The sequence below is a fragment of the Caloenas nicobarica genome, chromosome 12 (genome assembly GCF_036013445.1).
Source record: "Caloenas nicobarica isolate bCalNic1 chromosome 12, bCalNic1.hap1, whole genome shotgun sequence".
Taxonomy (NCBI): Eukaryota; Metazoa; Chordata; class Aves; order Columbiformes; family Columbidae; genus Caloenas; species Caloenas nicobarica.
Window position 1 is genome coordinate 12,448,080 of NC_088256.1, and position 25,194 is coordinate 12,473,273.

The 25,194-nt window shown below is 42.7% G+C and overlaps 1 protein-coding gene across 3 annotated transcripts in view; it reads right to left on the reverse strand.

Moving 5' to 3' along the window:
- Positions 1-25,194, reverse strand: part of NRK (Nik related kinase) — a 104,532-nt gene that overhangs the window by 28,820 nt on the left and 50,518 nt on the right. For 2 of the 3 annotated variants that reach the window (XM_065643188.1, XM_065643186.1), the window contains 12 exons: positions 24,028-24,106; positions 23,175-23,350; positions 21,321-21,393; positions 20,713-20,908; positions 19,690-19,854; positions 18,761-18,922; positions 15,172-15,324; positions 9,154-9,285; positions 8,277-8,344; positions 6,532-6,644; positions 3,587-3,684; positions 2,415-2,533 (listed from right to left, as the gene is read on the reverse strand). In XM_065643188.1, the coding sequence (XP_065499260.1) occupies positions 2,415-2,533; positions 3,587-3,684; positions 6,532-6,644; positions 8,277-8,344; positions 9,154-9,285; positions 15,172-15,324; positions 18,761-18,922; positions 19,690-19,854; positions 20,713-20,908; positions 21,321-21,393; positions 23,175-23,350; positions 24,028-24,106 (1,534 nt within the window). The remainder of the gene's footprint in view (positions 1-2,414; positions 2,534-3,586; positions 3,685-6,531; positions 6,645-8,276; positions 8,345-9,153; positions 9,286-15,171; positions 15,325-18,760; positions 18,923-19,689; positions 19,855-20,712; positions 20,909-21,320; positions 21,394-23,174; positions 23,351-24,027; positions 24,107-25,194) is intronic. The other variant, XM_065643187.1, reaches the window with a different exon arrangement.

The window sequence follows — 25,194 nt, forward strand, 5'->3', positions numbered from 1 at the left end:
ATTCCTAGCCAAGCACACACCTGCACCCACCTTGTTCAAATTTTGGAAGGGAACAGCATATAAAGAGCAGAGAGTGGAAACTGAGCTATACAAAATAAGCTGCAGGAAACTCGGTGTTTTAGGGGGATGGTGAATGCCATAGGCATTGGAGGAAGAAGCACTCTCTGTGGAATTGGAGAAATTAGCACCAAGGGAATAGATATGCTATAGAAGCAGGTAAGATGCTGGATCATATACACCAATATCCTTTCCTGAAAACAAAAGCCTGGTGTGTGAGAGGGAGAATTCTCGTTCATCTCAGTGAAAAGAAAAACAAGGCCAAAAGTTGTTTTACTGGCGGAAGACAGCTGCCCTTAGTCCTGGCTTTGTCAGAAATGAGCCTTCTCGGGGTGGTTAATGAGATTTGTCCAAGCGAACACGAAGCTCTTCCTCTTGCATATGTGTATGTCCCAAGTCTGAGCACCTCCATGAAAGCTGGAGTGCGGACATCAAAAGCTGTTCCATAGCACACACAAGAAGAAGGAAACACAGATTGTTTTTAACAGCCAACTAAAATTTGGCCCAAGGTGTCTCAGCCAAAGCCCACATAGAAATACTCCTACAGACTGCAAGAGGCTTCAGATCCTGCATTCACATGCCCTAGACAGCAAGAAACACAAAAATTTTCACTTTATCCAGAATATGCAAAGTTTCAATGCTGGCTGCTGTTTTCTCTATGATCACTATCCTTTTTGCTATTTACTTATTAGTAATCAGGATATACTTCCCAAAGTATCTCTCTTTTAATATATATAAACTTAATATAAATGACACTCAGCCACGGCGAAGGGACTTTGTTAATAAACAAGATTATACTTTTGATTTTACAAGAATTCTTGCAGTGGCTGTGTGCACCGGAAGGCAAACCTGAGAGGGATCATCCTGATAATTCCACCTCTCTATAGGTCTGGCGGATCTCGCACACAGAGGAGATGCAAACACCACATGCAGATTTCCAAAGGCAGCGATACCACTCCTTAAAATCATTACAGCATGCAAGGATCACAGCAATCTAACACTTACACAGCAAGTCATTGCTACAGGGCAAATCCATATTTTTATGTAGAGTCTTTCTGAGGTCTAGGATGAATTCTATGACCTAAAGTGAATAAAACTTTTTACAGATCAGAATAAGGTGGTTTGGAAGAGGAGCAGTAAGAAAATAAAGGCATTGCAGTAAAAATACAGCTCTTTCATGTACACTGAATAAGCTACAAGATTTTTAACATTCTCCTCATCCCTCAGCTCTGAAAATGAACTTCAGAAATGCAAATCGGGAGCATATGCAGGCGCAAAAACTCTGCCTTCTTCCGAGCAGCACAGGGGAAAGGGCTGGTACCAGGCCAGCACAATAGCTTGCCAACAGTGCTACAAATCTGTGCGTCTCTTCCTGAAGACTGACAAAACTGCATGTGCAACTATGGCAGAAGAGCAAGAGCCCCATCGCTCCATCCCAGAGAGCTCTGTGGCCCTGTGATGCACTTCAAATTAAATCGTAGAATCTGAATCAAACTGAAGTCTCTTTGCAAGAAAATGAGAAGTTTTATTCGTTGATACTAAAAAATAACTCAGTTTGCTGTTCCAAACAGCAGGACTGGCCATCTGATCCCCCAACTCTCTTTCACTTGGACTAGCAAGCTATTCACGCTCCATTAATTGTCAGCAGAAAACACATTTTGCATGACAGGTAAAACACCACAAGGTGACAGTCACAAAATCAACAAGATAAACTGGAAAGCTAGAAAGAAACCCTTCAGGCGAGATCAGGTTGGTACGAGCCACAGCATCATCTGGCAACCACAGCAATTGTGCAAAACACCAATACTAAAAATACAGCAAATTTTACAAAAACCAAATCCTGCTTACTCTACTCTCTCTTCATAAACAGCCCTGGTGAAGGAATCAGCTTTTCAGTGGCAATTATTTATTCCAGAGTGAAAAGACTATCTGAATACATAGGTCATGTTTGCCCTGCTTTTTTCACTGTAACCCGTATTTAGCATGAAGGTGTACGGTTTTCTTTCCCTCTCTTTTTTTTTCTTTCAAAAATTCTATTTAAATGTAGATCAATGTGAAGTAATCTCTGTAAAAAGCACTGCCTATTGATATTCAGTTTAAACAAGACATTTCCTCATTTTCCCAGGGCAGCAAGTCATCAAAGCTTATTATACTGCATACATCTGATGGAGCAAACATTTACCCCCAGGAGTTCATTATAGTGCGATTAAACTGCTTAATTAAAACTGACATAAATGACTGGTAGTAACTTCAGAAGGGAGGTAGTATCTATGTAAGCCAACTTCTTCCAGATATTTAGAAGCATGTAATAATAATAAGTAAAAATTTAAAAAAAAAAAAAAAAAAATCAAGCAAACCCTGTGTGGTTCATGTCGTCTTCATCACTGCTGTCAACTTCATCACTCGATGAGGAATAGTCTGCTGCTTTTAAGAATGAGCTGGCACCATCCTTCCCCTTGGCAAAGGAGCCTGGACTCTGAGTAAAGGAAACTCAGTTGATTTTTTTTTTTCTCCTGGAAGAACCCATGGCTAAACAGCATCTGAAGTATTTTACTGTCCCAGTAAATATAGTTATTGTCACTTCCATGTCAAAAAAATCTTTATTAGGCAGTTAATGCTTTTGTTGGTCCATCACAAGTGGGTATTTCACACAGGAAAGTGACCCAAGTCAAAAAGCTGATCTTCCTGCAAGTTGAAAGGTGACTAACTAAAGTTAGTCAGTACACATCAGTGGCTCAGAGCCACCGGCCCCAGTCCTATAGGAACTTGTATATAGGCCTCCCACATCATTGACAACGGCCTAAACACAGAGTCTTCTTCAAAACTCTGGTCCCTGACAAGGCAGGAGGGGTTGGGGACCCTGGTAAACTGTGGCTGTCCCTGCAGACCCACTCTGCATCCCCCTGAGCCACACAGACCTGCTGGACAAGTTTTAAAATGCTAAGGATCCTGCAAACTTTTAAAATGCCAAGCATCCCACATATGAGCTCTTGCACAAGGCACGATGAGCTGCAGCTGTCCAACAGACATCCTCCCACCCCAAACACCACCAAGGAAGAGAAATGCCTCAGTAAATAAGAAGGAGGAGCAGTAATCACCCTTTCCATCAGTAGCAAGTCAGCGAACAGAGAGCCAGGACAGTCCTGAGTGTGTCACAGGCTGGTAGCATGTATTCCAGGCAGTTACACACTGGATATTTGCAGAAGCCACTGGCATGGTCTAGACTTCTGGGTTGCATGACAACTGACCAATGACTTCCTGAAATATTAAAGATGTACCCTTCCTTCCTAAAGATTTATGATCAGACGGGTTCAGGAAAACTGAGCTCTCTGCTGATGACCTGAGCTGGACACAAGTCAAACCTGGACTGAAAGCTGATGAGACACGGTAACACAGCAACCAGCTCGAGCCAGCCCCACACTGTCTCTCAGGTGGACTCTAGCTCCAGCTGAGGAGCTGTCTGCATAGACATGCCCTCAGTGAAAACCATGAACAAATGAAAAATATCAGTGAATTTAAAAGAACCTACTGCAATCTGGCCTTGATGAGAAACTTTTTCAGACTTCTTATGCAGCTGCAATTGGCTCTGGGGCAAAGCATTCTCTGCCTTGGCTGGTCCTAGATTCCCTGGGAAAAAAAAATAAGTTTATTTTCTAAATGCTTGTACAGCAGAGAGAGAGGGGAACAGTAAGAAATGCATATATATTTACCACCCAAAGCAGAACCCAGCCTCTGCTGACAAACTTCCTTTTTCTCTTTGTTGCAAAGGGAAATATTTTTGCTTGTTTTCCAGTGGTTGTGGATGCCACAATATTATGTACATACATTTATACTGGTGCAGTTTAATGCTGCAGGCATAAACCAAGCAGACCAAAACCTTGGCAGCACACTCCCACTGCATACCAGCAACAGTTCCATGGACTGGAAGGCAGCTTGCAAGGGAAAAGGGTTGAGGACAAGCTAATCCCTTCCTCCGATCCTCTTCTTGAGGAAAGACACCTCATCATATCAGCAACTGCTGGTCATATTCCAGCACTAAAGGTGCTACCCAGCTACATTCCTGTGTCTGCAGACAGGGGGGTTGGGGGATGTACAGGAGCCTGGGCCCCTGATGCACATTTTCAGGAGTGAACAGATGTGGTGCCTTCATAAAACTGGTGCACAAAACCAGTCTAAAGGGTCTGATTCTCTAAACCCAACTGGGCTGAGAGCAAACAGCTGCACCAAATTCCACTCACAAGCATGGGGTCAAGCTGAAAGCAGAAGAGGATTCACCACTTCCAATGGCAGCACCGGGAGAACCATTTTTCCAGTCCCTGCTTCCCTTGGAGCACACACGCGTCACTTCTCAGCTCCCACTTCCACTCTGCGCCACGAGCGAGTAGGTAACAAGCAGCCCTCGTTTTTGCAGAGAGAGCTGGAACCTGCCCAGCGACAGGTGGCACCTCGTGATGCTGCCCGAGGTCAGGTAGGGGTAGCAAAGAAGCTGCGGCATTCTGCCTCCCCCATAGGTGGCACGGGGACCTCCACTTGCCACCGCGCTTGCACAGTTGTTGAATACCCAAGCAAACAGGACTGGAGGAGCTGGAGTCCATCTGCAGGGGCTGATGTCATGTTAGGAGGGATGCTTGCAAGTAATTAAGCGAATCTTCTGATTCAATGCCCCCCACTTCCCTCAAAGCTACTTGGGAAGAGCAAGAGCAGCCTTGGAGAGATACTGCTCACAATTCCTCATACAAGTGAAGGGAGGGAAAGCAGATGTGCCCTGCCACTGGGACACACCAGCCAGCTCAACGTCTCCACATCATTCAGCAATTTGTCCCATGACTATCCCACTGCTACCAACAGGACTCCCTGCAAGTTAAGGGGAGAGAATTCAAACTCACACAAATTAGGATTTGTATTTGGTAATTTAAATAGTTTTATCACAATGGCTTCATGTACTCATGCATTTTTCAAAGCTTTTAAAATCCAGAATTCCTTATTGGTCAATGAGTACCCTAAGCAACTCAGCAGAAGTATTTGCCTTAAAGTATTTATAGCCCTTTCTTGTCCAATTCAGTATCCCTGTGGGTTTGGGAAAGCAACAAACTCTTTCTGGAACACCATATGCCAGAACTAGCTGTAATTTAATGACACTTAAGAACCCAAGGAGACAGTTTAAACCACAAGGGAGGTTTTCTATTCTTTCCATCGCTGGTGAGGTTTTCATTGCTCCATGCCAAAATAGCACAGGAGTTATACATCATGCAGACATTGCAAAGTTGAGCTGGGCTGTTGCACGTTGTTCATCTCTATGCTGTTATTCAAACATAAAATGACATAAGAGCAAAATGAAACAAAACCCAAGCAGTTTAAAGTGTGCTTTGGATTTCTCTTGAAGCAAAGCTTCCTATTCTGTGCAGTTAGTGGAAGCAAAACTGGCTTGATTGTGTAAGTGTAATAAATAAGCAATTTGTTCTTCACTTATCAAGGGCTTGCAAATCAACAATGTGAGCTTCAGTTTAAAGATAAAAGACCTCAGCAGCTCACTGGTGTGGTTTCACAACATTTTTAGCAACCACCCTGCTTCGAATTGGGCATGATTCACCGTGTTGCCCATCTCTAGTAGTCAACCTGGATGTAAAGTGTTGTAACCACATCACTGCTTTGCAAGGAGCTACACAGCAATTGCCCTGACCATGACCCACAGGAAACACCCTTAGGAATTAGGAGAGAGGAACACAGCTGTCCACTTCTGCTCCGTGTCCCCATCTGCCAGAATCTCGGGTTATGTCTCAGGAATCAGAGTCTGTACTGTAAAAAGTCTGCACAACCATGAGCAAGCCCAGTGCATTCCTACATCCCTACCAATGATACCAAGATAGGTTACAAAGTTGCACTTTGCTTAAACTGCATGAGTTTTTAACTTCGTCTGCCTTTTTTTCCAGTTCCACAATCTCAGTGCACATAAAAGAATATAGGAGAAATGTCTCATAGGTGCTGTAGGGACAGCCTTATGCTTCCTTCAGCCAGTATGTTATTAGAGTGCAGAAATATTAGTGTATAGCAACTGCTCATCTGTATCATCTTATCAGTGGGCAATGCAAAGAAGCAGCATAAGGTTATGCAGAAAATGCCAATGGGTGAACATTAGTATTGAATTACATCTGTGTGCCTGTAATGTTGGCTCTGCTGAGTTTCAATGGTGCCAGTAAGTGCTACAGAACTGATTCTTTTAAATTCTTAATTGAAGAAATTCAGATTTTCTATACAGAAATATGTTCAGTCACTTTTTGACTCAAAAGAAAAAGTGTTTCTATTTTAGGACAAGGAACCATAAAAGTCAGAGGGCTTTCAAAAGCCTATCACCAGAAGATATAATTTAAAAAAATACCCCATTTGCAATGCAGCACTTGACACCCTGCAGAAGCCCATTTCATGTGATAGGAATTTTGCACAATTTGAGTGATGAGTCTTTGACTTAGGAGTCACCTGAGGTTGACCGGCTGCTCTGATGTGATCCCATCTCCCACTGCTTGTTGCCAGGAATGCTGCTGCTATTTAGCTTCAGAGCATGTTCCCCGGGGGACGACTGATGAGTGTTACTAAACAGAGAGACAAAAAGCAGATCAGACTATCTTTCATGCAGGAACACAAACTGGAACAGACCTCCTAGGCCACTGAATCAAGTTCCCTGCTGTTACTGTATGATATAATACTTGTGATAGACAAAGATTTTTATATTTATTGCTGCATCAAGCAGGGCCACCCAGTAGTGAGAGAGGGGACAGTTTCCTCTGGGCAGTCATTCTGGGAGATTACAGAGATTCCCAAATCATTACAAAATATCCTGCTGTATGTATTTCTCCATTGGCCTCTTCGGATCTGGGTCACTCTGATTCCAAAATCTCATGGCTTTTACAAATAATGAAATCTGCTCCAGTACCCTTCTACAAGATACATCATCACTCACTTATCAATGCAGGAAGAAACGCATAGGCAGTAAAACGACCTGCCAAGCCTGTAACGTAAAACAGTGGCTCACCCAGAAATCCAGGCTCAGAAGTCACTCGCTTGAAACACTGGGATTTACTTACATGCTTACATTACTTACATTACATGACTTACATTTTCTGCCTTGCCTCCTAAAATTCCTAAGTATAGAGCATTGATGGCTTGACTTGAAAATTATTTCAGATGACGTTTCTGACTCTGGCTCATCAGAAGTGCTGCACATTATTTTGTCATGTCAGCTAAATCTACTTCCCTTTCCTATCTCTCCAACCCTAGTTTCTCACAGTATTATGTTCCCTGCTTAGACATCCTGTGGGGGCTCCCCTTTACCGCTCAGCTCTTGGTCTTTTCTTCTGGGATATGAAAAAAGTACACTCGCCTTAAGGGTAGACTGCCAAAACAGTCAGGATACATCTACAGACAGCATATTTGCCTGTTCAAGTTACTAGCAGGCAAAACAAAGCTACAGGCACAAGCTTCACAAGCTATAATTATTAGTGCCTAGACTGGTAGCTGGGGCCAGATCCCCATTCGTCAAAGTGTTCAGGCACCTGCTAACTCCCCTGTGAAACCAATGGCACCGACACTGATGTACAACATCTGCAAGAGCATCCAGGCACCCTGACCAGCACAACTCCCACCTGCCTTCCTCAGTGTCAACAGGTTTGTACCTCAGGTAACCTTCAGCAGCCACTTACTCTACTGCCAAGGGAAAGTAAAGCATCACCAAATCACAGTAAGTTAAACGGCTGCACAACACGCTGCCCATTAACTGGGAAATGGATGCACAACTTGCGTGCAACCCACTTGGGCCTGTTCAACAGGGCGAAACAAATGGAACACCTCATCTCAGGAATTATTACAGATGGAACAGCACTTTTATGTTAAAAATACTGCTTTCCAGTAGAAGACAGAATTACCTTGCTTGAAAAGGAGAAGGAGATCTACAAGAGACATATTTCTCTTTAAATCAGTTATGTCAATCATTAAAAGGAAGCTGACCTAGACACTTCTTTCAGCTTTAAGATCAGGAAGTTTGGCTAGTTATTTTTGTGGATGAACCGTCTCAAAACCCAAAATAATCGTATCTGCTATTATGGGTATGAACCCATGCAAGTTTTGGTGTTACTGAAGTTATGGGTTTGTTTTTAATAACTTGGTTTTAGTTTCCCTCTTGATACTAAATCAACATTAGTATAAACATAAAAGACTTAAGAGCTTACCTTGAAAGGCATCTCTGATGGCCAGGCTGATCCCTGCTGTAAAATTTAGAGGTTGTCCTTTCTGGAACCTTAAGGATCAAATGTTTCAAGTTTGCTACTGATATTTTAGACTCAGTTAATAAACGTAATGATTATCCTGTATCAATACAAAAATAAGACTAACCAACATAAATGAAAAATGCTTCAGTGGGACCTGTGGAGAGGTCTTCCATGATATCAGCACTGGAAGCTGCAAGTCAGCAGCAGGTGCTTCCAATTTGCTGCAAGCCTGTGCAGTCTGTCAGGGTGCAGACTGCAACTGGTTTGCGCTTTTCCCTAGAGTCAGCATTATTCTTGGTCCATATTTAAAGCCGACAGGGAAATGCATCTGCAGTCACTGAATGCAGCTGTCCCTGCATGGTGGATTACCTGATGTTGCTACCAAAGGGCGGGGGAAGAGACACAGACACACACACCCCAACTGCAAAGTAATAAAATGAATACACCCATGCATGCACGTACACACGCCCGCACAAATATTCTTGTTCTTGGAAATCCCGTTAAACAGAGAAATATACTATCACCCAAATTACACAAAGCAATGAGATTTTCTGCAATAAGCCAGAGATTTCACCAAAAGGCCAGCTACAAATACTCGATCTAACAAAAGCAGCATATCTGCACTTGCAGATCCTGCAGATATTATATACATATGCATAAACTCAGAAGAGTGACCTGCTTATACATTTTTATCTCCTTTGTAGATTATTGAGACCCAGTTAATGTACAAGCAATGATACATTCACACAGCTTCATGAAGTCCAGAGGATGGATACTACACAGCATAGGGGAACTCTATTAACCACTGACAGTGCCAAACACCCTGAGTTTCACATACCTTTGGGGGTTGTTCTTCGTTTTGACTCACGCTCCAGAATACATCATCCTGCACAGGGCTGAGTGGTGTTGTCACCATATCTGACAGCGAACTGCTGTGGTACACATCCTTACTAGGCCGGAAATTTTCACACTTGAAAGAAATGAAATATATGTTGAACTGTACTTCCCTGCCTACGTAACAGGTCCCAGTCTCAACAGATATCAATGGTTCTGTTTGTGAGATCAAATTTTTAGTAAACGCACAAGGAGTATTGTGTTTGGATACAGCTCTACTCACTTTGTCTGCTGTGAACTAAGTTATTAATTTCCAGCATATTAGCATGTTAGGCACAAATATTTCAACGTGAAGGGTACAATAAAAAGAAATTGTAAAAACATCTATGTTGTACATTTATCTCCCCTTCTATGGAGAAGCTAATCATCACTGGCAATGCACAGTGAACTACTTAACTGGATGATCTAAAAAAGACTGTTGAATAAGTATATTTCATTGAAACCTGACCAATGCTTCCATTTCAGAATTTAGATGGTAAAATCCTTGGGGGAACCCACCTCCCCTAAATTAGATGTTGACTTCCCATCATCAGCCTATGGGACAACATCAGTCAATGGGGACAAACTGCCAGCTGGAAGTGCTTTCAACTCTCCAATGGTTATAAGGGTGTCCTGGCTCTTCTCTGTAACAGATTTTTCTATTACTCAAAAAAAATCAAACTTGAGAATGCAGTAAGAAAGAAATAAGAAACTATGCTCACACTATGCCTCATGGGTAGTCATGTCCAGGTGCTCCCATTGTGACTGCAGGTGTTTAAAAGGTATCATCAAATATCTCAAATTAGAGCATTAGGATCACAAATGCCCTAATCAGCGAGGAGGGGGAAGCAATCGAATCACTTCCTTACAAAGTCTTAATTCCCAGGGAACAGCAAGTAAACAATGTAAAACTCAGGCTAAGAGACTCAAAATTTGGTCATCTGATTCTTTCTGTGTTTAAAAAAAAAAAACAAAAACAAAACAGGTCCCTTCAATTCTAGACACTAATGATCTATTACACCAGCATCTTCCAACAGCGGAGAAAGGCAGAGAGCTAAAAATGTCAACTGAATGTACTGAACCTCCCTGAAATGAGAAATCCTCTTGGACACAAGACCGAGACAGAACACACGGAAACACTGTGTAAGCTGGGCCCATTTTGAGGGATTGCTATGCTAGAACTAAGTTGATGTTACAGAAATAGAAAAAAAAAAAAAAATAGAGAAATGCCTGAAGCTATAAGCAATAGAGAAATGCCTGAAGCTATAAGCACTTTGTGCTTTATCTTGTCAGAGCTCCCATGCAAAGCAGGACTGGGGCTGTCTGGAGACACCCGCAGCCGGCAGGAATGCCGCGGGCTGACGTCCTTCCCACATCCCGGCACGATAACACATCTCTGCTGGGGGCACCTCCTGCCCAAACACACAGCTGGACCAGCATCCCCACCGCTTGCAGGCCTAAGAAAGAGGCTGGCAAGTTTTGTCCGAGCCAAAGTTCAAACTCTTGTGTCCCAATTGAGTTGCTGCAACTCGGATCAGAGATAGCTGCAATTCAGTTTCCCCAAAGAATGATTCGGACAAATATCTTATTATCAAAGACTGAAATTCTGCTCTTCCCTAGTCTTAAAAATAAAACACAGTAACTGAGAACTGTGCACAGCTTTTCAACAATATAATATGATTATTAACTCCCTATAATTCCACACACAAAAGCGATTATTTCATGGGAACAATGTTCAAAATCGCTTAAATATTGACAGGCAGTAATTATAAAACTAGTTAAAGATATCAAACATCCATTCAAACATCCCATCACAACCTCCCAGACCAGCAAGGAAAAGTCAACTGTTGGAAAACAGTCCTGAGAAGCTCACCTAGTGAAATATTCAGGTGCTTTTTCTGCCTTTCTGGGACAATATGTTCTGTTGAGTCGCTTTACAGAAAATAGCTTTTTCAGCAGTTATAACATCTCATAATCCATGTCCTTTCATTTTGTCAAAATTACGTTTTTGTCCAACATGATTGTCACTAATAACAGTTTTCAGTTAACCAGAATAATTTCAACAGCAAAATGTTCCCCTGAAATGATGCATTGTGGCTATAGCAACAGGTTTTATAGCAAGTGTATTATTATCAGAATATAGGAAGATTATTTTTTCCTTGCCATTTTTTCAATAAGATACTTACATTTCTTCCTAAATTCCAGGTTTTGAGTCCTGAAGACTACCAGAGAACTATTTGTGCTTAAAAGCAGGGATGAGCTTTGCTGAACCATGATATAAATGACTGAGTGAATCCAAACTCTGCAGATGGTACCCACATACCTTCTCTGGGCAGAGAGAGACCAGTACACCAGTTCCCTGTAAAGCCAAGAAGGGACACCTCTTTTGGGCACATTTTCTGTAGGACCTACGAGACCTTGCAATTCCACAGCAAGCCAAAAATGCCTCAGATAACCCCTAAAATCACAGTGTTTGACATTCCCTTTAAGTTTTACAGCTAAAATAATTCATATGGGGCAAAAAAAATTCAAAAAAACACCTAATAATGATTCTAAACTGCTCAGACTTAAGCCTTAAATCGTTCTTATATTATAAGTAATACTCAAAGAACAGCAGCTCCTCTCATGCACAGAAAGCACAGGTGGATAAAGTGTTACCCGTTATGTGTCTTCAAACTGTAAAGACACACCTAACAGAGCTAAGGAAAAGTACCCTTTGCTCCCTGAAATTATAACATAAGGTGATATAGTACAAAAGACTGATTACTAGACTTAGTTTAAAGAGATTTAGGAGCAAGAAGTTTTAAAAAGGCAGGCTGCACTGCTTTTTGGAGAATGCCTAAGTTACTGATTTCAACTGAATCTACATACAGGGGTAGATAAGCACAACTGATATTATGAAACAGCATAAGGAAAAGGATTTTCTTAAACTTCTGAGCAGGTCTGCTCTGGGATACTGGGTCAATCCATGACCTAATGCACATCTAGTTCTAATATTGTAAGCTTTCTTGTTCCTTTTCAGCCACATTACTCAATCCAATGGAGGAGCTCTAGCTAGCAAATCCTACAGGAAAACCACAGAGTCAGTTAAAAAATGTGAGTTCATTTCAGATGAGAGCTAAATTCCTCCACTAGCCGGGCAGCAGAAGACCCTGGACAAGGAAACAGACTCTGGCTTTGTTCAAAAAGTCTCTGTGAGATTCTGCAAGTAACCCAGAATGGCTCATCCCACAGAGCCCAATCTGCTACTGCACTGCAGCAAACGCAAAACAGGTATGAAGCTGGTGGAAATGGGACACTCTGATCTGGTAATATCTCATATATCCCTTACCAGACAGATGGGATACAAGACACTGAGAAATCATGCCCCCTGCACCTCAGGGGCTGTGTTAACATTTCCAGCAAAATCATTTTGAGAGATTTGGGCAACCAGGATGTGCCACAAAAATCTCACAGAATACAATCATTTAAAATAAGAAGTCATTTTTGTCTGAGCAGACCTGTGATGACAGATGATCCCTCTCTGACAAACCTGGCTGGAAGTTCTTCAGCACAGGCATCTGTGACGAATTCAGCTTGCATTTTAACTCTGCAGTTCACTTTTATTTTAAAACAACAAGGCACCTACGTATCGAACTTCACAAGTATATTGCTGTGAGTCTTTTAATCTCCAGGTGACTAAATGGCCCATCAGTCCTATTGCCTTAACACATTAACACAGTTAATGCAGGCACTGTATCCAAACATGCTGCTATTAGCATCAACAGCTGCTGCCAACCAGCCAAAGGAAACACAGCCCTTCAGAGGATTTATAAATTACCCATTGAAGTTCATGTGGTCCCCATGCTAACACAGCAGGTAAAGTAGAGATTGGCTTCTCACTGTCCACATGGCCTCTATCAGCTGGAGCACTGACTGGTGGGTGGCTGACAGGGCAGCTTCCAGCAGGGACTCAAACCACATGGTAACACCTGAGTATCACTTGCTGCTATTATCCTTAAGTAGCACCAGCACTTTAAACAGCATTAATTTTTTGTAGCGTAGTTTCCATCAAGGAATGTGGAAGAGGTTGGTAAATGCTGCTTCATTCCTCACCACTCCCATTGGCAGCTAGGAGAGGTACTATCAAACAGAGAAGCACCGACGGGGTGTAAAGGAATGAAGTGACTTGTCCTAGGTGACACAGCCAGCCCAGAATGGAGCTCCTTTCATCCCAGGAGTGACATTTTAACGGGGCAGGACTATCCTCTGTACAGCCACTGTGCTCCTGCAGAATCCCAAATGCCCTGCAATAAACTATGGACTATCCCACTTCTATTGTAGGGTTGAAAGGCCTCCAGGAAGCTGCCAGCCTCCACCCAAGAAAAAGATAAAAATGTCCTTCTTGTAGACCTTGCACCAGCTCTCCAGTGAGTTGGTGCTACAAGCCAGGCCATCAACTCAGCCCAGTTACAAAACTCATGACTTGAACTTTCAAGATCAGGTTGGACAGGGCACTCTGAGCAACCTGATCTCGTTGAAGATGTCCCTGCTCAGTGCAGGAGAGTTGGACCAGATGACCTTTAAAGGTCCCTTCCAATCCAAACAATTCTATGATTCTATGATCTTCCATGCAGGATGGAAAGCTTGAAATAATACAACCTAACCTCACAGTAATAACCTGCTATTGCAGGTTGCTTGAAAGAAGTACACAGGCCCAACCCTGCTGCTAGGGCTCGGTGGTGGAGTAGCACGACATGCTCTGAAAGCAGGCGAGCTGAAACTAATAACCCACCCTCCTCTGTGGTCTGATCTTCCCCCTTTGACTCCGAGATCCAATGCACAAAAAAAGAGGCCGCAAGATGCCACAGCAGCACACAAACAAGGCCTAAGCCTGATCCGAGTGCCACCCTGCCACAGATACCACCAGCTAAATCCCACAGAAGCGACTGGAGAGACAGATCAGAAGCTGTACATCCAACCATCCATCCTTCCAGGAGCCCAGTGCAAACCAAGAGCTGCCAAGAATAAAACAAGTGCTATGATTGCATACCCTTGTTGAGGGGATGGATAAACGCACAAATGAAGTGCTGTGGAGAACTGTAGGGGCAAGGAGATTCTTCCTGCCACTGCATGTTTTCAAAGCAAGTGGAGATTTCCACCTTAAAAGAGCTGTGTTCAAACTTGCCGTAGTTTCTTCCATTTCTACTTGCTGTCTTGTTTTTCTTTTGCTCACACTCATAAGAGATTAGAGAAAAAGGTAACTGCAGTCTAAGCTACTTATTTCATACACTGTGAAAGAGTAGGATGTTGAAAGGAAGCCAGGTTTCTGGGCACACTGTGAGAACCCTGAATCACCTCTCCCAGAACTGGTGGAAACAGCAGGAGCTGAAATGTTTTGAGAGAAGGATTCCAATGCAGAACTCTATCAGAGTGCTTTCACTGTATTACTACTGTTTAGGTACCACTTCTACCTCTAATACTGACATTTTTAAAGTCACAGACCTTCTGGGCTCTACCCACAGGCATAATCTGACTGTATTGATCCTTATTGCGTCTCCATATATTTCTAGACTATTTCATAAGATCACTAACAATCTTGCTTGTGTATATGATATTCAGGGAGAAAAATTCTGGCTTTGGACTGGTTTTGTCAAGTGCCACACACACATCTTCATGGCACCATATAAATAATACATCATCCAGGGACTGCAACAGTGCGGCCATTCAGGCTTTCTGTGATACATCTATGAGTAATATCATGGAATCAGCAATCAGGCATCAAGTATATAAAAATAACTGTTATCTAGCCCTGATCTATGTTGCCTAAATATAATTCCATGTAGAACTTAGCAGCAAGGAGTGGCATTAAAAACCTCTGAGCTGGTTTGCATAGGCCTCAGTCACTTGTGCCCGGAGCAAAGAGAACCACGTTTCTGATGTGCTGTTCTGCTTAGGAACCACCCACGTTTTCTCCTCCCCATCTGGGGCAGCAGAACCGTACCTGCACTAACACGGCTCTCTGTGGCGCGGGGGTGCAGGGGCTGGAACTGCTGCCCGATCCCATCCTGGTGTGCGGTGCGGCTTCATGCCCCAGCACCGCTGGCCACTGCAGGGCAGCCTGGATGCCGTCACTTTCCTTTTTTCGGTCCTCGGCCTGAGAAGGAGAAAAATCAGCAGCATGTTGCACACAGAGCCTCAGGCTTTGCAGCCTGGATGTTCTCCAACAGCAGCACCGTGCGCGTCAGCTCTTGACGGACCTCCCCATCGTGAGAGGTCAGCCCTGATACAATATGAAGCATTACTGCCTCTCCATTTGCAACCCTTCCTTTTCCATCAGGTTTCCAAACTGCGACAAGCAAAAGGGCCTGAGATCTCATCTGCTGTATTCTAGGCCATCCCATTTGCCACAGACTGGGATTTTAGATGGGAGGAATCCTCGGTCTGTATTTACTTACCTTTGACAACATGCAGACTGTTTTGCTGTGCATTTATTACCCTCTTCTACAATGCTGACATTCCTTCATGTTGCCTTCTACTTTAAAACACTTTTAACTCCCTATCTTTTGGTACGTTACTTGCACTATGGAAAAGATTGAGGAACATGATCTAGAAGGGATAAATGTGCTTTTGTTTCTTACGGGCACTGATCATTACAAAAATCTTAATCCTATGGTTCTGATGCCACTGTTCTTTCCAGTTTCATTTGACATGACTAATTCCCATTCTCTAGTGCAAATCTAGCATATCCTCTGATTCAGCAGCCTAGAAACAGCTCTACACAGTAAACTAGAGATTAATGCCATAAAAACACCCAGTTATCTGTGTCTGGGTGGGCATTCTTAATGGTATCTCTCACTATATCTGGATGTTTCTGCCTAAGTCAGGAAGGTAAGCGTATTTTTAACACAGCCTAGGAAACTGCTGAGGAGATGGAAAATGATTCCACTTAGTCTCATAGATCTTGATTGAGGGAAAAAAAAAACCAAACAAACCACACAAAAAACTTGTTAAAACAAGCAACCACAGCCAAATACCATGAAATTCTAGCCCCAGTGAACTTGACCGGTATACTGCTCTTGAGGCCAGATTTTCATTCCTTGTGACTCCTAATAATGAAAGGCAAATTTCATCATAAGCAAGCAAGAAAGTGTAAAAATGAGAGTTGTTTCACTAAGCCAGATACGATAATTTACCTACCGTGTCTGTGCCCAAAGGGTGCTTGCATGCAATATATTAGGATCCAGATGCAACTTCATGCAGCCAACACTTTGGGCTCCCAGAACTGATGCCATCCCCCAGCCAGGCACTGAACTGCTGCAGCACCAAGCCCAAGCTCAGAGTCCCTGTCTCTCAGCACATTTAGCCCCAGTGCTGGTGGGACCAGAGCCAGCAGACAGCGATCTCCCATCTGCACACACCGGGGGCAAAGATGAGAAACTCCCAATAAAGGGTTCTGTGGCCCCAAACATTAAACTGAGGCTTTGGAGGGCTTTAGGCTTTTTTATTTGTTTGTTTTTAATGCCTCAACGCAACAATAATTCTGGAGAGTTTTCTATATCAATAATTGGTCCTGCAAATGCCACTTAGCCCTAAAAAGCATGCAAACAAACTTGCTCGAGTAGGCTATCCTTATTCCTGTGTAGGTCTCTCCCAACAGAAAAACAAGCATCTCTTTGGCTAATAAACTGGGTAAGTTCAATATCAACCTGACTCACTGAGTGGTCACTGTTAAAAACAGTCTCAACTTTAAAGCATTTTTAAATTGTTGTGAACAATTATGACTGCTGACATCACTACAAAATCGCAAACTTCCACCAAAAAATGCAACCCTGTGCCACTAACTGCAATTTTAGTGGAAGGATCTGTGACTTCCAATAAGCTCTGAGATTAAGTAAGTGATACTGTAAAATAATTTGTTCTTAAAACTGGAGCATATTATGGTAGCCATAACAAGAGCCTCGTGCATTGAACTTAAACAGCAGGCAGCACTTTATCTGCAACCGGTGATATTTTATTTCACCACTAAATTAAAAGTTAACAGTGACTGCACACTAAATTCCATAATACATTTCATTCTGCCACAAAGGGGTCACTTACAAAACACATGTCAAAACCAGAGATGAGTATTTAAGCTGACATTTTGCGGTTCTTTTGACATCTAACTACGATGAAGTAGAAAATAAACTAACTCAACTGAGTTGCATTTTCTTGCCACCCACTGAAAGCCTAGGAAAGGCAAAGCATTTCTGAGATATCGTGTATTTAGCAAAAGCAGCTTACTCCTCTGTCCACACCCAATTTGCTGTCCAGCTGGAATAAGACCCAGACCTCTACCATCAAACAAATACTGATATCAAGAGAAGTTCATTCAAATTTCAGTAATGATTTGTTTAATCAGTCAATGCAATAAAGCCTTTAGAGCTAGAGCACTCCTCCTTTTGACAGTTGTACTTCAAACAGAATTATTATTTTGTTTTAACAAATTGCTACTCTTAGTATCTTCTGTTTTCCTGATTTCATATTGCTGCTTAGCTGTTTGCAGACTCTATTCTGTTATTAAAATTCATCATTTCAACAATCCTAGCAATTTCATTTAACTGTTTATGAATATAGAAAATTTCAGCTAAGGGAACCAGTTGCAGCGTGCACGCACACACAAAGGGGTGACAAAGAGGGCACTTGCTTAAAGACTGCAGCAAGATGTTAAGAAGCAGAGCTCTGCATTCTTCCTACATAGATGTGCATGAGCTCTCCTCATGCCTTTACTTAGGTATTTTGGGAAGATGTTTTGCCATGAATGCAGAGACCATCACATCAACTGTTCTATTTAGACACAGCCACCCAAGGAGGAGCCTGAGAGCTGCTGAGATTTTTGAAATTGACCCAGACTCTAGAAGCACCACAAATCACATTAGCTGTAGAACTGGGCTCTCAAGTTGGGATTGTATAAAAAATAAAAATAAGTGTGCTAGGAATTATGAGATAACATGTGAAATGGACTCATAGCTTTTTACAACATTCTAACAGGAAGCAGAACAAGTTGGTGGGCAGCAATACTTTCAGAGTGGGCATTAGAGTGTAATGGATTACAATTCTTAATCAAGGACTATGTACAGCTACCCCTGACGCATCAAATCTTATCTACCTGAAATCCTGGGGGACAAAGAACAAGAAAAGGCATCACAGCCTGACACTGGGGCACAGAGATGGGTGCTTGGGACGTGTAACGCCATTCTGTGTCTAGGTCAACTTTGTGAACCCTAAAATCAGGCAGAGACATCTGTTAAACCTTAGATGATACTACCTTAATCCATTCCTCTTTGGAAGACAATGGAATGGCACCCAGTTGACCAGAAGAACCTTGTTTCCCCATTCACCAGTCAAACCCTTCTCTGAACTTGAGCAGAAGCAACAGAGCAACTTTTCCTTTCCCTTACCCTCTAAATTAATGGAAACCAAAGGCTTTATTGTAGCATAAGTGTGTAGTAAGACACAGGTCAATCTCCAGATTTAGGTTTAAAGATTAGGGTTTTCTCTGCTTCAGCATTACCACACAAAGCACCCAAATGTGACACTGGCTGAGACAGTACCTCTTTGCTTGTGCTGCTTGATGGAGGATGCACTGCTGAATTTGAACTCTTGGAGGGCTCCTTCTTCTTCTGCTTGTGGTCATGCTGGAGAGAGAGCAGCTGTGTCTGATCTTTGGGGAGAGTTCGATGCACCTTCCTGTTGTGCTGCACATCTTCCACTTTCTGAAAGCAAAGAGTGATGAACCTCAGAGAGAGCAATGCCTTGGAGGACAACCAAGTCGTCTCCTGGAAATACTGGCTTTTCAGAGAACAAAGTGAGTGCAATTCCAGTGGGGCTGACAGAAGAGCCACCACTCTGAGCAATAGGAAGCATAAAGTGACCCCAAACACACTGTGTTTGGCTTTTGAGACAGCATGTCAGAAAATCGTATATTTTTCTTTTTATTTTTCCTAAAACCAGAGGACTTTAATCAAACATTCCATGCTTCTGTTTGATTACAAATCAGTTTGCCACTGAAACATTAGAAAACCATTGTGGCTGAGGTGCCAGAATGGACAATGAGACTTCAGCATTAAAATTAACTTCTGCTTCATTTTTATCTATAAAAAATAAATGGTCCTGGTTACAATCCAAACAGAAACTGCAGACTGGGAATTTAAGCTCAGGTTGAGCTGATGCTGGAAGCTTTCAGGGTGAAGATATTTTAAATCAGATTGAAGTCACTGAAGACCACTTCAGTATTGAGAAACAGCAGGGACAGAAGTGGGAGAGGCAGTGTCATTGCTATAGATAAGGAGGATGACTCAGTAACATGTAAGTTAACTCCTGAAAGAGGGCTGAATCTCAGAACAAGAGGCAGTAGATGCATTAAAAAGTCCCTCTCTGGTCTGTGACTCAGAGGACGGGAGCACCCTCAGGGAACTGAGAAAGATATTGGCTACAGAAACAGGGGGCTGCGAATTGCTGTCAGTAAACACTCTTGTCATACCTGCTTCTTTTCCGATTTCCTCTGCCCGTCCACTATGAATCGTTCATCTTCCACAGCCCTTTTGTCTTCTTTACACCTCTCCTCCTTCCTCTGAACGGCCTTAGCCTCTGGCCACCTCTGGTCACACTCCTGCTGCCTTCGTAGCTCCTGCTCTCGCCTCTGATGCTGGAAGACAGCCAGGGAACAATGATGCTTATTTTACTTTACATTTGTATCCACCAATTACTTGTGCCAGTGTTCATTAATCACAAGGCCCATTTCCTGCCATGCAGTCACTAACGGGGATACCTGATGCTCTGCGCAGCAGGAGCAGACAGCCACAAGCTGCCACTGCAATGACTGCCAAACTTAAAGTGAAACCTTTGCCTTTTTGGCAGCCGAGGGCAGATCTGCCATTCATTTAAGCAGGCACGTGAGATCTCTGTGATGGCTGGCAGCTAATCGAATGACAAATGTCTTCCCGTCGTTTTGAGAAGGAAGAGTTTTTCCAGAGTCCCCCTGTTTTGCTGGAGCAGCACTATGCTTCACAAAAGCCAGCTCTGGACTGTTTGCACAATGCCTGAATTTTACCAAATAGATACTCATGAGAAGAAACACGTTGGTGATTTAGCAATGCATTCAACACCACAGCATGTCAGACAGCTGAAAAAGAAGCAGCTATCCTGTAACACCTTAAGCAGAAGCAGGGCCAGGACTCTGCATTAGACTCGGAATTGGGCAACATACACCAGAAAGAAATTGGGATCTCTAGCCTGCCTAGGCTTTCACTGCCAAACAAACTCAAGCAAAATGCCCTTCCTGTTCCACTCTCAAAGCTCAGGGCAGGTTGTCAGCAGGAAAAGGACAGAGCCCATTTAAAATCATTGCGTTCAAAAGTGACACAGTTCTCCCAAGGCTAAAGACTACAGTCCAGATTTTGCTGACAATTTAACACAGCCTTCTTGCCTTTCAAAGCCTACTCTCTACAGGTACATTTTTTTATTTGTGATGAGACATGGAACAACAATACAAGCCGGTCCCTACATCCTCCAGCCTCCTCCTCTGCTCTTTCTGCTGCTCGATCCGTTTCTGTCGGTCTGTCAGCAGCTGCTTCTTATATTTCTCCTGGTCCTTCAGCTGCTGCTGCTGGCGATGAGGGTCAGAACGGTTTTTGTTCTCCTGCTGCAGCCTCAGAAATTCACGACGGAGAGTTGACTCCCCTGGGAGATTAACTATGGAGCTGAAACAGAAGGGAGGTTTCTACATGACTAAACGCAGCATTAAAGAGAGAGTATAAGTTGCATTTGGAATTGCTTTTTGTTCTGTATTAGCAAATTAAGATGTTCCAATAAATCTCCAGCATGTTGACTATGCATCTGCACTTACTGTGCTACAAAACAGTCTGAAGCTGATTACTGAGTCCTTCATTTGAGAGTTTCCTCCCTACTACAAGAGAACTAAGAAGCGGCTTATTACAGACGTCTTATACTCAGCAGTTATATTTGATAGCTACAAACAGTTAAAACTACCAGAGGGGATGCAGGAAATAAGGGATTCAGAGCAAGTTAAGAAAGCCATTCTGGCTGAGAAGGGCTGCCTTCAAGGAGAACAGCTTGGGCAGTCAAATTTTCTATTCCAGTAATAAAATTAACCTTGGTTCTCCTTCATCTTCATTCAGCTCATCATCTTCCTCCTCACTTCCACTGTAATCATAGTCCGTTTCTTCTAAAAAAAAAGAGAACAATAAAGAAATCCCCGTGGAGGACAGTGTTATTTAAGATACGATCTTGAATTTTGTTTCTGAGCACTCAACCTGAACTACATGTAGCTCAGCAGGAATTTAAAAGCCACAGGTTGCACTAGGAGGCTGAGGGGAGGTAAGGTATCTGTGTGCATAATTCAAAACCTACTTCAGGTAATGTTTCAGGGCAGCCCCTTTACACACTCTCACCTTTTCCTTTGACCAACTGTATTGGTTTTGCAAAACTAACCTGTTTCCACAATCTGAAATAAATTAGGCTAAACCCACAGAGAAATCCAACCCCCAAAACAACACCAGCAGAGGAGTTCTTCAGAAAGAAATTTAGATAGGGCATAAAAGACTTATACTGCCCTTCTCTGCTACTTTATGCCTGTTATATGGCTAAGCGGAGGCCTTCAGTAAATTCAGGTTTCCATTTGTATGGAATAATTTCCATTTGTAGTGAATAATTAGAAACAGGGACAATACGTTAATGCTAGTTTTAGCACAATGGTTCAGAAGAAGGTGACCCGCACTTTTAAAGTTCTCTTCAAGACTAACATGAAGGCAGCTTTTAAGTGATATTTTCAAACTGGTCTTACTCTGCATTGCTTACTATACAGCATGCTAAAGTGGGACTTAATTTTTTTGGAAGTCGCAATTTTGAAGTGTATAGTCTGGCAATTTCACACTGTTCTCCCTTTCAGGGGAGCCTTGGTTAAAAATAGCACTTTTCAGGTCAAAATATAACTATCTATCAAGAAGTGATTATTATCACTGCACTTTCCTTCCCCCTCAAGGGCATTTGTGAGAAAGTCTAACTAATCTTTCCATTCAAATGTGCTTTGAGATTCATAGCTGAAAGAGGTCACAGCATTTGCAACTACTATTGGAGTCAGTAAATCTACACTGCAACAGCAATTTCGTTTTAGGCACAAATGTTCCTGTTGTCAAATCAATATTTGGAGTATGTAAGTTACTTCCCAACTGTATGGTGCTTTCTGAGTTTGCCATCATAGTGTCTGATCTTTACAGTGTCCCTGCCAATATAAAATACACCGAAAAGGAAGAGGGGAAAGAGGGAAGGGAAAATCAGCAGACAACCAGCTACGGCTCTCTCTCAGCTTTGCACAGCCCTTAGTCTGCTGTGCACAGGCATTTATACGAGTATCACCCCCCCTCCAGCACTGCCCCTTCCAGGTTTTGCTCTGAAGAGTACAGTTAGCATTTGGAACAAACTCAGATTCTCTCTTTTTCTTCAGCCACCCTGGTTTGTGTTCTGCTGGAGCTTGGAAGCCTTCTCAAGATCTCTTTTGTGCACTCCACTGTAAAACGCTTAAAGAGCTCTTCTGTCCCCAAAGAACTCACAAACTAAAATTATACGGAGATACAACAGGTAAATTAAATGGATTTGGGACAGAAAGATGAACTAAGAGACTAGGAAAGTCTTGTTCAGTACTACTTAGACACTCAAGAAAGTCAGGGCCTAGAGGCTTTACTTGGACTCCTCGCTCATGTTAGCATAAGGGTTGCTCTCAGTGAATCAGAGTAGTCAGGCTCCAAAGACTTTAGCGCGTAAACACCATTAAGGACCTGGGCTTTGGCAAAGAGACTTTTAAAATGGCCCCATCGCTATCAAGGACAACACTTGCTCACAGTTTTCCTGGTTCTAGTATTTCGGTTGCATCTGCCTTGTAATCTGCTGCCAAAACTGGAAGTGGACCTACTCTCAGCAGTGCCTTTTATTTTGTTTTTGCCACATTACCCTTTTCTCCTTTTTTCTTCCTGGTCCTGTCCAGGTGGTCTTTCAGCATGATGCGCACTTGCCGTTCATTCTGCATGTCTCGGATGAAAGAATGCTTAAGCAAGGTTTCAGTGGATGGACGATGCAAATAATTTTTTACAAGGCAGCTTTCAACAAAGTTTAGGAATTTCTTTGACCTGAAAAAGACAGAAAAGTGGAAGAAAACAATAATCCATTTCAACTTGCGCACCAAGCACTACCCGCGCTAATGGAAAACATCAACTTTGCGAGGTGTCCTTTTGCACTAGAACTGCGTGAGACAATTTGAATTTTGCCACCAGCGCGTCTCCTGAGACGCAAATGATGGGGAACTCCACCTCGACCGCCCTCTCTGTGGAGTTACCCTGAATTCACATCAACAAACCCACAACCTAGCCAACACAACTCTTTCAAAAATACCCTTACTATTTTGATATGGTGAAGGTTTTCTCTATACACTTCATTTAAAAGACAAACTCATTCTCTGTAGGTCACAGTGACTGTCATTAGTTCCACAATGTCCGTGTAGTCTTCTGACAAACCCTGACCCCAAGCAGCCCATCTAGGCCTTACCTATACTGCAGTTTCAGCCACCTGTGCCAAACTTCAGCAACTGCAATGACTGCTGCAGTTTAGGCAGAGTTCAAATGAAAGTTGTAGCTTCCCAAAGGTAAACTACATCTGCACCTGTGGCTTAACCCAGGACCAGAAGCAGCCTAGAAAAGACCTCATAGATCACTGTAGGATTTAACAAGATCATTGTCTCCAGACAATAGAGCTCAAAATCCTCCTAAACCAAATGCAGCAAAAATACAGTTTTTATACATCTCTTTACCATTTTCTGGATTTCAGCTTCGGGGGCGGATTCCGTGGGATGAGGAAGAGCGCTCTCATGGGGTGCATGTCACACAGGGCTGCAAAGGAAACCACAAGCTATTGAAGGGTTCGTGTCCCCCCGTGTCCCTCCCACAGCCTGAGCACGCTGACCCAGCTGGGCCAGCAGCCTGGTACACCCGACCCAGCTGGGCCATCAGCCTGGTTCACCCGACAGAGAGGAGCAGTTCTCCACAAACACCCCCACTCCCAGAAGCACAGCATCCGCCGCAGAACCACACCATTAGTCAACAAAATTCACACTACAGCCAAGAAATAAAGTCTCTGAGTATACAGAAATCTTTCACAAAAATATGCTGTTATTGCCAATTAAATGAGATTTGATAGAAAGGCTGCATGGCAGGAACTTTTTTCATATTTTTTATGTATAGGACTTCAAAAGGACATAAAAAAATCTCACCTTTCCAATACACCAAAGGGTGTTTTCACAGAAATAGAAGTTCAAGTTGGGATTTAAATACTTATCTAGTGGTTTTGGTTTGTTTTGTTTTTTTCTGGCTTATGATTCAGCTGAATGATAGGCTAAATTTTAAACAAACTCTTAGCTACATCACTTATGGCATAAGAGAAAATGCAGGATGAAAAAAACCTGATGTAAAGAGAAGAGCTCATAAACTGTGTCGCTGGCACAGAGCATAACTACGTACGGATTTCATCTGTTCTGTGTTTCGGGAGTGTGAGCACCGATATTAGACAATCTGCAACAGATTCTACTCGTGCATTCAGGTGCTGGTTTCTCTCCAGCTCAATGCACTTCTCTCTAGCATTACTGTTGTGAAAAGCTGAAGCTACAAAGAATTCTGCAGAAAGCAAATACCATTACATCTAATCTATTCCAGGGATTTTGTAAGGAATCAGGAGTGTGCTCTGTCTGTTACAGAGAAATATCGAGGGCCAGAGGTCCTTCTTCACAAAACAGAGCTACTGAATGGCCACTGATATGAGCTATATGCAGTCTGATTTCTTATGATATATAGGTGTTCAGCAGTGATTTCTCTTCACAGGAATGGACTTAGAGCATTACAGAACTAGTAAAAGTGAGAAGACTGTAGTCTGGTAAAGCCTTCCCTGCCTTCTATTAATTTCTCTGCCTACATCCACCTGCCAT